Raw genomic sequence first — 18,216 nt, 5'->3', positions numbered from 1 at the left:
CCTTTATTCCTCGAGAAATCAAGAATTTATCAATTTCTGTCTTGAAGACGCTCAACGTCTCGGCCTCCACAGCCCTCTGTGGCAATGAATTCCACAGACCCACCACTCTCTGGCTGAAGAAATTTCTCCTCATCTCTGTTCTAAAGTGACTCCCTTTTATTCTAAGGCTGTGCCCCCGCGTCCTAGTCTCCCCTGTTAATGGAAACAACTTCCCTACGTCCATCCTATCTAAGCCGTTCATTATCTTGTAAGTTTCTATCAGATCTCCCCTCAACCTCCTAAACTCCAATGAATATAATCCCACGATCCTCAGACGTTCATCGTATGTCAGGCCTACCATTCCTGGGATCATCCGTGTGAATCTCCGCTGGACCCGCTCCAGTGCCAGTATGTCCTTCCTGAGGTGTGGGGCCCAAAATTGCTCACAGTACTCCAAATGGGGCCTAACCAGTGCTTTATAAAGCCTCAGAAGTACATCCCTGCTTTTGTATTCCAAGCCTCTTGAGATAAATGACAACATTACATTTGCTTTCTTAATTACGGACTCAACCTGCAAGTTTACCTTTAGAGAATCCTGGACTAGGACTCCCAAGTCCCTTTGCACTTTAGCATTATGAATTTTGTCACCGTTTAGAAAATAGTCCATGCCTCTATTCTTTTTTCCAAAGTGTACGACCTCGCACTTGCCCACGTTGAATTTCAAATGGCCTCCTTCTGCACTGTAGGGATTCAATGATTCTATAAATGAATGCTTAGGCTATTAGCGTTATTATTGGAGATTAGGACCTGTGAAGAGCTGTCTTTGCCTGAAGCTGTCTGGGACAGACTGCTTGTCTGCTGGGTCATTGTGTTGGCTGGGCTGGAATGTTTCTGCTGTAAATTCCACTTGTTCAAGGTATTTCTCAGGGGAATTTTCTGGGGGCTTCCCTCTGGGGGTCCTGCACTGACCCGAATTCAGCTAATACAAAACTTGTGAGAGACAGTGTGCAGTTAAAGATGTTCTTTATTTGACCGATATCCATTGGTAGTGAGATGCCAGGTGGATTCCAGCTTCTCTCTGAAATTACATCACATGAACACCTCCAATAAACTCTTTTCAAAGATCCGTATTCCCCGCCCAATCTGTCACCCAAACTGGATGGTCCAATTACAATAATACACACTATTTACCTTGGCCAACAGCATTCTATCCACCAGCATAATTAGGAACTCATTGGCTAACTGGACATGGACATCTTTCCCTCGCCGCTTAGCAACCTTACCTACGCATGTCTGACAGGTTCAAGGTTCACTCTTGCCATCTGTATACCATGAGAACTTAAGGGGAGTCAGGGAGTCATCCTGAGCTGCACCTTATCATCACAGCCCCCACAGGGAGGCTAAGAGTGAGGAGTGGAGTGGAGTGGAGTCCTGCGGACCATGCCACTGGGCTTGTCTCGGTATGTATATCCTACCGGCATGTATATCTTGGTTCACACATTTCAGCTCCTGGGGATTGGTGGCTTGGTACTGTCCAATAGCCAGCACTGTCACAACAAGGGAACGCATCTGCAGCCTGTAAATGAGGAGCTAGTAAATAAGGGAGATTAAATCATCTGTTTATATGCTGTTGACTGAGGGATAAATATTGTAAGAAGTTTAACAACACCAGGTTAAAGTCCAACAGGTTTATTTGGTAGCAAAAGCCACACAAGCTTTCGGAGCTGCAAGCCCCTTCTTCAGGACTCATCCCCATTCACCGTGTTCTGCTTTACCTCAGAGACGGTGAACATTACAATCCTGTAAAGTCCCACATTCACAACAAGGAAACAGGACTGAGTGAGTGAGGGACACTGAGTGAGTGAGTGAGGGGACCGAGTGAGTGAGGGACACTGAGCAAGTGAGTAAGGGGACCGAGTGAGTGAGGGGGACCGAGCGAGTGAGTGAGGGGGACCGAGCGAGCGAGTGAGGGGACCGAGTGAGTGAGGGGACCGAGTGAGTGAGGGGACCGAGTGAGTGAGGGGGACTGAGTGAGTGAGTGAGGGGGACTGAGTGAGTGAGTGAGGGGGACCGAGCGAGTGAGTGAGGGGACTGAGTGAGTGAGTGAGGCAGACTGAGCGAGTGAGGGGGACTGAGCGAGTGAGTGAGGGGACCGAGTGAGTGAGGGGGACCGAGCGAGTGAGTGAGGGGGACCGACCGAGTGAGGGGGACCGAGCAAGTGAGTGAGTGAGGGAGACCGAGCGAGAGAGTGAGTGAGGGGACCGAGTGAGTGAGGGGACCGAGCGTGTGAGTGAGGAGGACCGAGCGAGTGAGTGAGGAGGACCGAGCGAGTGAGTGAGGGGACCGAGCGAGTGAGGGGGACTGAGTGAGTGAGTGAGGGGGACCGAGCGAGTGAGCGAGGGGGACCGAGCGAGTGAGTGAGGGGGACCAAGCGAGTGAGTGAGGGGGACCAAGCGAGTGAGTGAGGGGACCGAGCGGGTGGGGGAGACTGAGTGAGTGAGTGAGGGGGACCAAGTGAGGGGGACCGAGCGAGTGAGTGAGGGGGACCGAGCGAGTGAGTGAGGGGGACCGAGCGAGCGAGGGGGACCGAGCGAGTGAGGGGACCGAGCGAGTGAGTGAGTGAGCGAGGGGGACTGAGTGAGGGGGACCGAGCGAGTGAGTGAGGGGGACCGAGCGAGTGAGTGAGGGGGACTGAGTGAGGGGGACCGAGCGAGTGAGTGAGGGGGACTGAGTGAGGGGGCCAAGCGAGTGAGTGAGTGAGGGGGCCAAGCGAGTGAGTGAGTGAGGGGGACCGAGCGAGTGAGTGAGTGAGGGGGCCAAGTGAGTGAGTGAGTGAGGGGGCCGAGTGAGTGAGTGAGGGGGACTGAGTGAGGGGGACCGAGCGAGTGAGGGGGCCAAGCGAGTGAGTGAGTGAGGGGGACCGAGCGAGTGAGTGAGTGAGGGGGCCAAGTGAGCGAGTGAGGGGGACCGAGTGAGCGAGTGAGGGGGACCGAGCGAGTGAGGGGGACCGAGTGAGCGAGTGAGGGGGACCGAGCGAGCGAGTGAGGGGGACCGAGCGAGTGAGGGGGACCGAGCGAGCGAGTGAGGGGGACCGAGCGAGCGAGCGAGGGGGACCGAGCGAGCGAGCGAGGGGGACCGAGCGAGTGAGGGGGACCGAGCGAGTGAGGGGACCGAGCAAGTGAGTGATTGAGGGGGCCGAGCGAGTGAGTGATTGAGGGGGCCGAGCGAGTGAGTGATTGAGGGGGCCGAGCGAGTGAGTGATTGAGGGGGCCGAGCGAGTGAGTGATTGAGGGGGCCGAGCGAGTGAGTGATTGAGGGGGCCGAGTGAGTGTGGGGGACCGTGCGAATGAGGGGGACCAAGCGAGTGAGTGAGGGGGACCGAGCGAGTGAGGGGGACCGAGCGAGTGAGGGGGACCGAGCGAGTGAGGGGGACCGAGCGAGTGAGGGGACCGAGCGAGTGAGGGGACCGAGCGAGTGAGGGGGCCGAGCGAGTGAGGGGGCCGAGCGAGTGAAGGGGGCCGAGCGAGTGAGGGGGCCGAGCGAGTGAGGGGACCGAGCGAGTGTGGGGGACCGTGCGAATGAGGGGGACCAAGCGAGTGAGTGAGGGGGACCGAGTGAGCGAATGAGGGGGAGCGAGCGAATGAGAGGGAGCGAGCGAATGAGAGGGAGCGAGCGAATGAGAGGGACCGAGCGAGCGAGTGAGGGGACCGAGTGAGCGAGTGAGGGGACCGAGCGAGTGAGTGAGTGAGTGAGGGGGACCGAGCGATTGAGGGGACCAAGTGAGTGAGTGAGGGGGACCGAGCGAGTGAGTGAGGGGGACCGAGCGAGTGAGTGAGGGGGACCGAGCGAGTGAGTGAGGGGGCCGAGCGAGTGAGTGAGGGGGCCGAGCGAGTGAGTGAGGGGATCGAGCGAATGAGAGTGAGTGAGGGGGCCGAGCGAATGAGAGTGAGTGAGGGGGCCGAGCGAGCGAGTGAGTGAGTGAGGGGGCCGAGTGAGTGAGTGAGGGGATCGAGTGAGTGAGTGAGCGAGGGGACCGAGTGAGGGGGACCGAGCGAGGGGGACCGAGCGGGGGGAGGGAACCGAGCGAGGGGGACCGAGCGAGGGTGACCGAGCGAGGGGGACCGAGCGAGGGGAACCGAGTGTGGGGGACCGAGCAAGCGAGTGAGGGGGACTGAGTGAGGGGGACCGAGCGAGCGAGTGAGGGGGACCGAGCGAGCGAGTGAGGGGGACCGAGCGAGCGAGTGAGGGGGACCGAGCGAGCGAGTGAGGGGGACCGAGCGAGCGAGTGAGGGGGACCGAGCGAGCGAGTGAGGGGGACCGAGCGAGCGAGTGAGGGGGACCGAGCGAGCGAGTGAGGGGGACCGAGCGAGCGAGTGAGGGGGACCGAGCGAGCGAGTGATGGGGACCGAGCGAGCGAGTGATGGGGACCGAGCGAGCGAGTGAGGGGGACCGAGTGAGCGAGTGAGGGGGACTGAGTGAGGTGACCGAGCGAGTGAGTGAGGGGGCCGAGCGAGTGAGTGAGGGTGACCGAGCGAGTGAGGGTGACCGAGCGAGTGAGGGTGACCGAGCGAGTGAGGGTGACCGAGCGAGTGAGGGTGACCGAGCGAGTGAGGGGACCGAGCGAGCGAGTGAGTGAGGGGACCGAGTGAGCGAGTGAGGGGGACCGAGCGAGTGAGTGAGTGAGGGGACCGAGCGAGTGAGGGGGCCGAGCGCGTGAGTGAGGGGGCCGAGCGAGTGAGTGAAGGGGACCGAGCAAGTGAGGGGACCGAGCGAGTGAGTGAGTGAGTGAGGGGGCCGAGCGAGTGAGTGGGTGAGTGAGGGGGACTGAGTGAGGGGGCCGAGCAAGTGAGTGAGTGAGGGGGCCGAGCGAGTGAGGGGACCGAGCGAGTGAGTGATTGAGGGGGCTGAGCGAGTGAGTGAGTGAGGGGACCGAGCGAGTGAGTGAGTGAGGGGGCTGAGTGAGTGAGGGGGACTGAGTGAGGGGGCCGAGTGAGTGAGTGAGGGGGCCGAGCGAGTGAGAGGACCGAGCGAGTGAGTGAGTGAGTGAGGGGACCGAGCAAGTGAGTGAGTGAGGGGGCCGAGTGAGTGAGTGAGGGGACCGTGCGAGTGAGGGGGACCGAGTGAGGGGGACCGAGTGAGCGAGTGAGGGGGACCAAGTGGGGGGGACCGAGTGAGCGAGTGGGGGGGACCGAGTGAGCGAGTGAGGGGGACCGAGTGAGCAAGTGAGGGGGACCGAGTGAGCGAGTGAGGGGGACTGAGCGAGTGAGTGAGGGGGACTGAGTGAGCGAGTGAGGGGGACCGAGCGAGTGAGGGGGACCGAGCGAGTGAGGGGGACCGAGCGAGTGAGGGGGACCGAGCGAGTGAGGGGGACCGAGCGAGTGAGGGGGACCGAGCGAGTGAGGGGGACCGAGCGAGTGAGGGGGACCGAGCGAGTGAGGGGGACCGAGCGAGTGAGTGAGGGGGACCGAGCGAGTGAGTGAGGGGGACCGAGCGAGTGAGGGGGACCGAGCGAGTGAGTGAGGGGGACCGAGCGAGTGAGGGGGACCGAGCGAGTGAGGGGGACCGAGCGAGTGAGGGGGACCGAGCGAGTGAGTGAGGGGGACCGAGCGAGTGAGTGAGGGGGACCGAGTGAGTGAGGGGGACCGAGTGAGTGAGGGGGACCGAGTGTCCTGCAGCCCGAACAACTGTTCCTTAAAAGCTTCCCACATGCTAGATGTGGATTTACCCTCAAACAGCCTCTCCCAATCAAGAGCTGCCAATTTCTGCCTAATCCCACTAAAGTTAGCCTTGCCCCAATCCAACACCTTACCCTTGGGACACCACTCATCCTTTTCCATCACTATCCTAAAGCTAACAGAATTGTGGTCACTATTTGCCACATGTTCCCCTACCGAAACTTTGAAGACCTGACCGGGCTCATTCCCCAGTACTAGGTCCAGTATAGCCCCCTCTCTAGTCGGGCTATCTACATATTGTTCCAAAGAACCCTCCTGTACGCATTTTACAAATTCCTCCCCATTCAGAGTCCCAGCTCTCAGCAATTTCCAGTCTATACCAGGGAAATTGAAGTCTCCCACTACAACAACCCTATTTTTCCTGCACCTATCCAGTATCTCCTGACATATCCGTTCTTCCACTTCCCTTGGGCTGTTGGGGGGCCTGTAGTATACCCCCAACATAGTGACTGCGCCCTTCCTGTTTCTAAGCTCCACCCACAGTGACTCGTTACACGACCCCTCTGAATTGTCCTCCCTCTGCACCGCTGTAATATGCTCTCCAACTAATACTGCTACTCCCCCACCTCTTTTGGCCCCTCCTCTGTCTCGCCTAAAACACTTGTACCCCGGAATATTCAGCTGCCCCAGTCCTGTCCCTCTTTCAACCAAGTCTCTGTCACCGCAACCACATCCAAATTCCTCGTCAGCATTAAGGCCCTAAGTTCGTCTGTCTTACCTGCTACGCTCCTTGCATTGAAGTATAAGCACTCCAGACCCCCAGGCCCAGTGAGGTCATCCTCCCCCAGAGTGCTCTTCTTCTTTGCCAGCCTTGTCCCAGCCCCAAGCTCGTCCCCAGCCTCTACACTTGTAGACCTAATATTTTGATCCCCACCCCCCTGCCATACTAGTTTAAACCCACCCGAACTGCACTAGCAAAACTCCCAGCCAGGATATTCGTGCCCTTCCAACTTAGTTGTGACCCGTCCTTCTTGTACAGGTGCCCTCCTCTCCTGAAAACTTCCCATTGATCTAGGAAAATGAAGCCCTCCCTCCTGGACCAGTCCTTTAGCCAAGCGTTCAATTGTACTAACTCCCTATTCCTAGTCTCACTGGCCCTCGGTATTGGGAGCAGCCCAGAGATTGCCACCCTGGAGGCCCTACTTTTTAGCCTATTTCCCAACTCCCTGAATTGCTCTCGTAGGATCCCCCTGCTCTTCCTATCTACGTCATTTGCACCAATGTGTACAATGACATCCGTTTCTTTATCTTCCCCTTTTAATATGCCTCCTATCCGCTCGGAGACATCCATGGCACCAGGTAGGCAGACTACCATCCTGGAGTCCCGTTCGCACCCACAGAATCGCCTGTCCGTGCCTCTAACTGTCGCATCCCCCACCACTATTGCTCTCCTAACCCCTCTCTTTCCTTTCCGGGCCACAGAGCCTGACTCTGTGCCAGTGACCTGGTCGCTGTGGCTTACCCCTGGAGAGTCATCCTCCTCCACACTATCCAAAACAATATACCTGTTTTGGAGGGGGACAACCACAGGTGACCCCTCCACTAATTGCTCACTCCCCTCCCCTCTCACACCTGTTGCCGAACCCTTCCTATTATGAGAGACAGCCACTGGAATACTCTCTGGTACGTTACCCTTCTGACCTTTACTCCTCCTAACTGTGACCCACGTGTCTTCCTCCCGATGCCCCGGTGTAACTAGTTGCCTATAACTCATGTCAATTATTCTCTCATTCTCCCTGACTAGACTAAGGTCAGCAATCTGCAGCTCCAGTTCCGTGACGCGGTCCCTCAGGAGCTGCAGTTCCACGCACCTGGCACAAATGTGGTCCTCCGGGCGGCTAGGTGTTTCCAGGAACTCCCACATCCCACACCGGAAGCACCGAACTGGCCTATCACTCATAGTTACTCTTATCCTATATAGGTTTGGGTAAAAATAACTTACCTTGCCTCGCCCTTTCAGCCTATGCCCTGTGAGCCAAAGCCCTTATAGCTCACACTCTGCTTCCCACACACTTCACTGCCCGCTCCCGACGCTGCCCGCTGTATAGTGCGGCCGGCTTTTTATGCTCCAGTCGAACAAAGAGGTCGAACCCCCCAGGTAACACATTAACAGTTCAGCTGAGGGCTGGTATGATAGGAGAGCAGTAAACTGGCGAACCAGAATGGAAATTTGTACTGTCCTTTCTGCCAACTCATTGGAACAGGATGGTGCGAGGTTGTCTGTATGTGTTGGAGGCCATGAGTCCTGATAAAGTATTGAAAGCGGTGCCATTGCCAGAATCAACCACTCTGGTATGTGATGCATTGTGAACATTTTCCGCAGCTTGTCTACGGTGGCTGACAAGGTTGTGGAACGCATGATCTGAACATCAAGCTACATCAAGTGGGTGTCCACCAGGGTCAAAGTCATTATCCCCACCAAAGGGCCAACAAAGTTAATGTGGAGCCTGATTGAAGGGAAGCCGGGCCACTCCAAAGCGCGCAGATTTGTCGCAGGCACAAGGGTCTGCTGCGTTTGACATTGTTGACAAGAGTTGACCACATCCTTATTTCCTCATCAATTCCTGGCCAACATCATCTTAGCCTGCCAGGGTGCGCACTCGATAGCTCCCGGAGACATGACTGTCACCTTAGGGTGGTATTATCACTGGACTCCTCACAAAAGCACCCCGTCTTCATAGCTGATTTCACCCTGCGCTGCAAATAGGGCTGGACTTGCTCGGATGTCAAAATACCAGCCGGTCTAAAGCATTCTTTTAACCTTCAGAAGGACTGGGTGTCTCTGGCTGACTTACTGATGTGGGCCGATGAAATGGGCAGAGTGCCAAAGCAAGGACCATTTGATGAAGAGCAGGAGGCAAAGGTACTGCCTGTGGATGTGTGACCAGACTTAGAGCATTGGCATTGGAGATCTGTGTCCCTGGCCCGTGTTGAAAAGTGTTGCTGTAAGCAGCTAAAAGTAAGGCCCAATTTGTACTTGAGCTGATGGTTTATCGTCACAGAACAGCCCTGGTAATGGGTTAAAGATGACTGTGAAACAGCTGCCACAAACATATTGGTGGAACTTCTTGACTGTGAATATAACTGCCAGACTCTCCTTATCAATCTGTGAATACTTCCTTTTGGCAACAGGCAAGGTGCTGGAAGCAAAAGTGACAAGCCATCTTCTATCTTCTGGGAAAGTACAGCCGCTATGCCGTAAGGTGATGCACAACACGTCACTATTATCTGGGTGGAAATGAATGAGTAAGGTCGATGACTGTAGAGCCTGTTCACTTGGTCAAAGACTTTCTCTGAGAATCTTTCCATTTCCAACATGGATGTTGCTTTAGAAGTTGGTATAAGAGTGCCAAAATGGTAGACAGGTTCAGTAAAAGACCATCCCTAAGAAAGTCTTCAGCTCTGTTACATACCGATGCAGGCAACTCTTTTATCACTTTGAGCTTTTCTTCAAGTGAGTCGAAGCTTTTTGCATCGATTCTGAATCCTAAGCACCTCGCCCTCATCAGCCTGAAAAGTACATTTTTCTCTTTTCAAGTGGGCACCAGCTTCGTTGAATCTTTTGAAGCTTCCTCCAAATTGGCCCGATGCTCTTCAGGTGGAGAGCCCCTGTTACTAAGATATCGTCCAGATAAACGACAACTCTTGGGATGCCTTGCAGCAGACATTCCATGGTGAAAGACAGTCTGAAAGACGTGCTGGTTAGGGTGCATTGACCCAAACAGGCGCTGGAATGTGGCGACTCAGGGAATTTCACAGTAACTTCATTGAAGTGTTAATGTAAGCCTTGTGACTAATAAACTTTTCTTTGGTGTGCTGAAAGACAGCACATGCAGGTGAAATGCTGTAGGTAACCTCATTTATTGGGATAAGTCCTCGTGTGTATCAATGGTGACAAATTCTCTCGACTCTTCCTCTAGCTCCAGTTGTTGGTACACATGACCTAAGTTCAGTTTCATGTACTTGAGGCGTCTTGCCTGTTTTGGGTCTTCAATCCCAGGGATAGGAGAGCGATCTGGGCAGCTCTATTTACGCCAGCCTGTAATCGCCACAAAGTTGACTTCATAAACTTTAGGATTCTCTTCAGAATCTTCCTCAAGTTTATTCCCTGAAGTTATTGGGTTTTTTTGGGAACTAGGCACCATCTGCCGGACTCTGCATCTGGCTTGTACATGACCCTTCCAATTACATCTGGAACCAATGAACTCTTTACATTTGCATCTGTCTTGGGGAAGATCTCCCCAACAATGACAAGACTCATTGTGGCTGGCGACTTCTCTTTCTTCTGCTGGGTTCCGCCGGGCCCTCGCTGCTGGGTTCCGCTGGGCCCTCGCTGCTGGGTTCCGCTGGGCCCTCGCTGCTGGGTTCCGCTGGGCCCTCGCTGCTGGGTTCCGCTGGGCCCTCGCTGCTGGGTTCCGCTGGGCCCTCGCTGCTGGGTTCCGCCGGGCCCTCGCTGCTGGGTTCCGCCGGGCCCTCGTTGCTGGGTTCCGCCGGGCCCTCGTTGCTGGGTTCCGCCGGGCCCTCGCTGCTGGGTTCCGCCGAGCCCTCGCTGCTGGGTTCCGCCGGGCCCTCGCTGCTGGGTTCCGCCGGGCCCTCGCTGCTGGGTTCCGCCGGGCCCTCGCTGCTGGGTTCCGCCGGGCCCTCGCTGCTGGGTTCCGCCGGGCCCTCGCTGCTGGGTTCCGCTGGGCCCTCGCTGCTGGGTTCTGCCGGGCCCTCGCTGCTGGGTTCCGCCGGACCCTCGCTGCTGGATTCCGCTGGGCCCTCGCTGCTGGGTTCCGCTGGGCCCTTGCTGCTGGATTCCGCTGGGCCCTTGCTGCTGGATTCCGCTGGGCCCTTGCTGCTGGGTTCCGCTGGGCCCTCGCTGCTGGGTTCCGCTGGGCCCTCGCTGCTGGGTTCCGCTGGGCCCTCGCTGCTGGGTTCCGCCGGGCCCTCGCTGCTGGGTTCCGCCGGGCCTCGCTGCTGGGTTCCGCCGGGCCTCGCTGCTGGGTTCTGCCGGGCCTCGCTGCTGGGTTCCGCTGGGCCCTCGCTGCTGGGTTCCGCTGGGCCCTTGCTGCTGAGTTCCGCCAGGCCTCGCTGCTGGGTTCCGCCGGCCCTCGCTGCTGGGTTCCGCCGGCCCTCGCTGCTGGGTTCCGCCGGGCCCTTGCTGCTGGGTTCCGCCGGGCCCTTGCTGCTGGGTTCCGCCGGGCCCTTGCTGCTGGGTTCCGCCGGGCCCTTGCTGCTGGGTTCCGCTGGGCCCTCGCTGCTGGGTTCCGCCGGGCCCTCGCTGCTGGTATTTCGAATGGCTGCCATTTCCTGCCAAATGTGACTCACCTCACCCTGCACGCCTTGCAGTTCAGAAATGCTCTGTTCAGGATTTTCAATCACTTGAGCCAATTCAGCCGCTTCATCCTGGGATAATTTGTTTCTGCTGGCAGATTCTCCTAAACGTTCAACTATTAATACTACGGTGGCACAGTGGTTAGCGCTGCTGCCTCACAGCGCCAGGGACCAGGGTTCAATTCCTGGTTTGGGTCACTGTCTGTGCGGAGTCTGCACGTTCTCCCCATGTCTGCGAGGTTTTCTTCCGGGTGCTCCAGTTTCCTCCCACAGTCTGAAAGACATGCCGGTTAGGGTGCATTGGCCATGCTAAATTTGGCCTCAGTGTACCCGAACAGGCGCCGGAGTGTGGCATCTAGGGGATTTTCACAGTAACTTCATTGCAGTGTTAATGTAAGCCTACTTGTGACACTAATAAATAAACTTAAACACATAAGAGACTATCGTATAACACATCACTCAGAGATGGGCTGAACTCAGCGTTTGGCCACTTGGCAAACCCTGGTGACAAAAGCAGAAACGTTCTTCCATGGCTCCCTAATGGTGAATGGAATTTATATTGCTGTATGATGATGGAGCGTCGGGGAATGTGATGGCCCTTTACTCGGGCTACTAGCTGCTCAAAGGATTTTGTATCCGGAACCTCCAGAGAAGTCAGGCTTCTGACGCGGTTTAATGTTTGTGGGCCACAAAACTGAGTAAAATAACTTTCTCCTTTGTTTTGGAAGTTATTTTGTTGGCAGCAACACAGTATCGAAGCTTTCGATGTACTGACCCCAACTTTCAGCCTCCGAATCCAACAGATTGATTTTCCTGAACAGTAGCACAGCGACTCCACTCTGGTGATACAACTTTTATCTTCCATACAGGTTTTTGGAAACTGCCTCTTCCCCCGCCAAATGTTGATTTTCTTTTTGCGACTGTAGACCAGTCCCATCCTCATTGCCAATATTGCAACGCGAGGTAATGTGATAAGAACCTTGGATCACAATGGTGATTGATTGGACAACAGGTCTGTCACATGAGGAGAGACTGAGTCAGTTAGGATTATATTCACTGGAGTTTAGAAGAGTGAGAGGGGATCTCATAGAAACTTATAAAATTCTAACAGGGTTAGACAGGGTAGATTCAGAAAGAATGTTCCCAATGGTGGGGGAGTCCAGAACTAGGGGTCACAGTTTGAGGGTAAGGGGTAAAGCTTTTAGAACTGAGGTGAGGAGAAATTTCTTCACCCAGAGGGTGGTGAATGTGTGGAATTCACTCCCACAGAAAGTAGCTGAGGCCAAAACGTTGTCTGATTTCAAGAAGAAATTAGATATAGCTCTTGGGGCTAAAGGGATCAAGGGAAATGGGGGGGATCAGGACATGAAGTTGATGATCAGCCATGATCTGAATGAATGGCGGAGCAGGCTCGAAGGGCTGAATGGCCTCCTCCTGCTTTTAGTTTCTATGTTTCTATGTACAGATACAGGTCCAGTCCCACCGATTCCTGGGCTCACACTGCAGGCTCACATTCCAGTTCTCAATGGGCTGGGCTTCACACGTTCCATTTTCATAGGTCCTGGGATGATCATGTGACCCATGAACAATCTTAAAGGGGCCACACTATCACATCCTCTAACAGGTTTTCTGCTTATTTTCAGGTTACAGAACCAGCAACTGTCTGAGAGCCTTCTGAACTCGGTGCAAGAATTCATCAAGACATACCCATTCAATTTGCAAGGAGCACGGATTCTAACTGGACAGGATGAGGGAGCATTTGGATGGATTACCATCAACTATTTAATGGGAAACTTCCTGAAGGTAATTCCAGAAACATTAACCGTTAAATATTCCTGGTGGGGGGGTGGTCGGTGGAGAGGGGTGGGGGGTCAGGTTGGAGACTGGGGGGGGGGCGTCAGTGAGGAGGGTCATGGGAAGTTCAATGGGGGAGGGGCAGGTTTGGGGGAACGGACGTGGAGTTGGTGGTGAGGTAGATTGGGGGTTTTGGGGTCATGGAAGGGAAAGGGGTTTCTCGGCGCCTCCATGTGACCTGTGATCAGAAGACCTTCTATCGGTCCTCAGTATCAGAGACCCCCCTGTGTGACGCACAGAGCCAGGGACCCCCTGTGTGACGCACAGAGCCAGGGACCCCCCTGTGTGACGCACAGAGCCAGGGACCCCCCTGTGTGACGCACAGAGCCAGGGACCCCCCTGTGTGACGCACAGAGCCAGGGACCCCCCTGTGTGACGCACAGAGCCAGGGACCCCCCTGTGTGACGCACAGAGCCAGGGACCCCCCTGTGTGACGCACAGAGCCAGGGACCCCCTGTGTGACGCACAGAGCACAGGACCCCCTGTGTGACGCACAGAGCCCAGGACCCCCTGTGTGACGCACAGAGCCAGGGACCCCCCTGTGTGACGCACAGAGCCCAGGACCCCCCTGTGTGACGCACAGAGCACAGGACCCCCTGTGTGACGCACAGAGCCAGAGACCCCCTGTGTGATGCACAGAGCCAGGGACCCCCTGTGTGACGCACAGAGCCAGGGACCCCCCTGTGTGACGCACAGAGCCAGAGACCCCCCTGTGTGACGCACAGAGCCAGGGACCCCCCTGTGTGACGCACAGAGCCAGGGACCCCCCTGTGTGACGCACAGAGCCAGAGACCCCCTGTGTGACACACAGAGCCAGGGACCCCCCTGTGTGACGCACAGAGCCAGGGACCCCCCTGTGTGACGCACAGAGCCAGGGACCCCCCTGTGTGACGCACAGAGCCCAGGACCCCCTGTGTGACGCACAGAGCCAGGGATCCCCCTGTGTGACGCACAGAGCCCAGGACCCCCTGTGTGACGCACAGAGCCAGAGACCCCCCTGTGTGACGCACAGAGCCAGAGACCCCCCTGCGTGACGCACAGAGCCAGGGACCCCCCTGTGTGACGCACAGAGCCAGAGACCCCCCTGTGTGACGCACAGAGCCAGGGACCCCCCTGTGTGACGCACAGAGCCAGAGACCCCCCTGTGTGACGCACAGAGCACAGGACCCCCTGTGTGACGCACAGAGCCAGAGACCCCCTGTGTGACGCACAGAGCCAGAGACCCCCTGTGTGACGCACAGAGCCAGGGACCCCCCTGTGTGACACACAGAGCCAGGGACCCCCCTGTGTGACGCACAGAGCCAGGGACCCCCTGTGTGACGCACAGAGCCAGGGACCCCCCTGTGTGACGCACAGAGCCAGGGACCCCCCTGTGTGATGCACAGAGCCAGGGACCCCCTGTGTGACGCACAGAGCCAGAGACCCCCCTGTGTGACGCACAGAGCCAGAGACCCCCTGTGTGACGCACAGAGCCAGAGACCCCCTGTGTGACGCACAGAGCCAGGGACCCCCCTGTGTGACGCACAGAGCCAGGGACCCCCCTGTGTGACGCACAGAGCCCAGGACCCCCCTGTGTGACGCACAGAGCCCAGGACCCCCCTGTGTGACGCACAGAGCCAGAGACCCCCCTGTGTGACGCACAGAGCCAGAGACCCCCCTGTGTGACGCACAGAGCCAGGGACCCCCCTGTGTGACGCACAGAGCCAGAGACCCCCCTGTGTGACGCACAGAGCCAGAGACCCCCTGTGTGACGCACAGAGCCAGAGACCCCCCTGTGTGACGCACAGAGCCAGGGACCCCCCTGTGTGACACACAGAGCCCAGGACCCCCCTGTGTGACGCACAGAGCCAGAGACCCCCCTGTGTGACGCACAGAGCCAGAGACCCCCCTGTGTGACGCACAGAGCCAGGGACCCCCCTGTGTGACGCACAGAGCCAGGGACCCCCCTGTGTGACACACAGAGCCCAGGACCCCCCTGTGTGACGCACAGAGCCAGAGACCCCCCTGTGTGACGCACAGAGCCAGGGACCCCCCTGTGTGACGCACAGAGCCAGGGACCCCCCTGTGTGACGCACAGAGCCAGGGACCCCCTGTGTGACGCACAGAGCCAGGGACCCCCTGTGTGACGCACAGAGCCAGGGACCCCCTGTGTGACGCACAGAGCCAGGGACCCCCCTGTGTGACGCACAGAGCCAGGGACCCCCTGTGTGACGCACAGAGCCAGGGACCCCCTGTGTGACGCACAGAGCCAGGGACCCCCTGTGTGACGCACAGAGCCAGGGACCCCCCTGTGTGACGCACAGAGCCAGGGACCCCCCTGTGTGACGCACAGAGCCAGAGACCCCCTGTGTGACGCACAGAGCCAGGGACCCCCTGTGTGACGCACACAGCGATGGTTAAAATGCTGCTCTGACGGTCAGTGAGTTGGGAGAATTCTGCAGGGAACTGTTCCTCCAATCACAGTCTGTTTGTCTCCTGCGATTGTTGCTGATGGACTCACTCAGCCTATCAGCAGCAAACATGGGGGAGAAGCAGACAGTGATTGGAGGAGCAGCGGACACCGGTAATGGCGGGGGAAGTTGGAGAGGGAGGCGCTGGACGGTGGGGCCTCCATCATTCCCCCAGCTCCTGGCTCCCACTGTTAGTCCCCCCATTCCTGGCATTCCCCTCGCTGGGCATCCCCCTTCAGCAAGGCCCACTTCAGGTCTCCATCCCCACTGCCCGCACACCAGATTGAAGGTGAGCGTGAGGGTGGTTGTGTGGGGAGATTGTGTTTGGGGGTGGAGTGTGTGTGTGTTTGGGTCGGGGGTGGGGAACGTGGACTGTCGGGGAGGGAGTGCGGGTGTGGGGGGAGATTGAGTGCACTTTGGGGGCTGTGTGGGAGGTGTGTGTGTGGTTGGTGCCTGCGTGTGGAGGTGCATGCATGTGGGTGTGGTGTGGGTGGGGTGCATGCGTGTGGGGAGTGCATGCGTGTGTGGTTGGTGCTTGCTTGTCGGTGTGGTGCGTGTGAAGGTGGATGTGTGCGTGTGGGGGGAGGGGTGTAACTCCTGATTGTGTTGGAAATCGGGGTTGGATTTTGTCTAATGCTTTCCTGTTTCTGTTAGGACAGCGCAGGAGAAGATTCCCCAACACTGGGGGCTTTGGACCTGGGCGGTGCCTCCACACAGATCACATTTGTTCCTGATGGGAATACTGAATCGGAGGAAAGTTCTCTGTGTTTCCGTCTGTATGGGAAGAGTTACAACATATACACACACAGCTACCTGTGTTACGGAAAGGATCAGGCTCTCAAAATGCTTCTGGATAAACTTAATGTAAGAATGGAATGAGCATAGAGTGTCTGGCAGCCCCTGTGGAAGTGTTTGGATAGACAATGTTTGAGTGTTTGATTGAAGAATGGCCACAGTTACATTGTGTGAACACACTCTTAACAAAAGTTACAACCATTCATTAGCTCAATCTCTGTAAAAAGTCAAAGAACCTGGATAATAAGAAAGGACAGAACAAATTCCTGATCCGTGAAGTAGCAAGGAATGGGAGACATTGAAATTCTGTTTCAGTCTGAGCAAGGGCATGAATCCTGGGGGTGTGGAGTGGGGCTCAACACTGGTCACTGCATTGATGTGAGTTCCATCTCAACTCACTTCTACTAGAGTGACAGTTCCACAGGACTCGGTACTTGGTCCATTGTTATTCACAATATGTATATAAAGATTTAAACATATGATAATGAGGTTTAAAAATGATACGATAAGTTGCCGTTTGACAGTGAGGAAGAAGGCTGTAAGATATCAATGTGGGATCAGGTGTGTGGAAAAGCAGTAACGGGAGTTCAATCCAGAAAAATGTGAGGTTTTTGGGAAGTACAAATAAGGCAAGGAAATACTTAATGGTAGGACACTGAGACATGTAGAGGAACAGAGGAATCTCGGTCTAAAGATCCCTGAAGGTAACATATTAGGCAAGTTGGTTAAACAGGTGTTGTGGGAAAAATCCAATAGTAGTCAGACCTCGAGATTCAGAAAACACAATTTATTCAACGGAGTTCCATGGAGACAAGGCACATGTCTGTAGCAAACCTTCTCTCAGTAAAATGTCGGGAGCGGTCCATCTTTATACTCTTTACACAATAGATGGACCGGTGATTTGAACATTATCACATCGTTTTAGGCAGATACAAACAGATACAGACATTTAACATAGTATTGTTCTTATGAATGGGTACATTTCCTATGTCCATATCTATCAATGGTTGGTTTCGGCTCATTCAGGTGTTAATTGGTTTCCCCGCATTCATATTTCCCGCTCTTCCTATGGCTAATCTATTCCCTTTGTCTCGGGTTTTCCTTATCTAAAAGATGTCTCGACCCTTGGCTTGGCTTCCTGAGGTGTTTGTTTACTTTAAGTCACTGTCTGTGATTTAGAAATGGCTTGTCTGTTGGGTTTGATTTGAAGTGATCTTTGTCTAAGTGGAAGCCGGTGTCTGCTTTTTGGCTCCTTTCCAGTTAACTCTTTATGTGCCAGGCAGCCATTTTAAAGTGTGCTTTCCTTACACAGGTATGTGGGGGTCATTTAGTTTAGTTGGCGAGATGGCTAGAATGATGCCAGCAGTGTGGGTTTAATTCCTGTACCAGCTGTGGTAACTCATAGAGGCCTCCTTAGCTTGACTGGAGTGGTGCCTCTCGAGTAATATGACCAATTGTCTGCCTCTAATGGACAAAGATGCTCAACGTCCTTTTGTAGCCAATGGCTAATTACCAAGGAAGGCATCCAGGATATCTTCAGTTTATTGACTGAACGGAGGGAACTGGTTAGACCACAGCAAGATTACTGCTTATAATTTATTTAGTCAGGATGTCATGTTGCAGCTTCATAAAATTTTGGTTAGGCCGCATTTCGAGTATTGTGTTCAATTCTGGTCGCCACATTACAGGAAGGATGCGGAGGTTTTGGAGAGGATGTTGAAGAGGTTTTACCAGGAAGCTGCCTAGATTAGACGGTATGAGCTATAAGGAGAGGCTGGACAAACTAGGGTTGTGAGGGGCAAGTATTTTTACACAGAGGGTGGTAGGTGTCTGGAACGCGCTGTCAGGGGTGGTGGAGGCAGGTACGAAAGGGGTGTTTGAGGGGCTTTTAGATAAGCACATGAATATGCAAGGAATAGAGAGATAAGGACTAGGGGCAGGCAGAAGGGATTCGTTTAATTTGGCGTCATGCTCAGCACAACATCGTGGGCTCTACTGTTCTATGTTCTAATTCTGATCACTGCATTGCTGGAAGGATCTGATTGTACGAGCGAGGTTACAGAGAGGATGGCCAGAACGGGAGAATT

The 18,216-nt window shown here is 55.6% G+C and overlaps 1 protein-coding gene across 4 annotated transcripts in view; it reads left to right on the top strand.

Moving 5' to 3' along the window:
- The window catches only part of entpd1 (ectonucleoside triphosphate diphosphohydrolase 1), a 189,316-nt gene that overhangs the window by 116,901 nt on the left and 54,199 nt on the right, over positions 1-18,216 (top strand). For all 4 annotated transcript variants that reach the window (XM_078222976.1, XM_078222975.1, XM_078222977.1 and 1 more), the window contains exons 5-6: positions 12,674-12,833; positions 15,989-16,198. In XM_078222976.1, the coding sequence (XP_078079102.1) occupies positions 12,674-12,833; positions 15,989-16,198 (370 nt within the window). The remainder of the gene's footprint in view (positions 1-12,673; positions 12,834-15,988; positions 16,199-18,216) is intronic.

The sequence above is a fragment of the Mustelus asterias genome, chromosome 11 (genome assembly GCF_964213995.1).
Source record: "Mustelus asterias chromosome 11, sMusAst1.hap1.1, whole genome shotgun sequence".
In the NCBI taxonomy this organism is placed as follows: Eukaryota; Metazoa; Chordata; class Chondrichthyes; order Carcharhiniformes; family Triakidae; genus Mustelus; species Mustelus asterias.
This window is presented reverse-complemented; position numbering and strand designations above follow the sequence as displayed.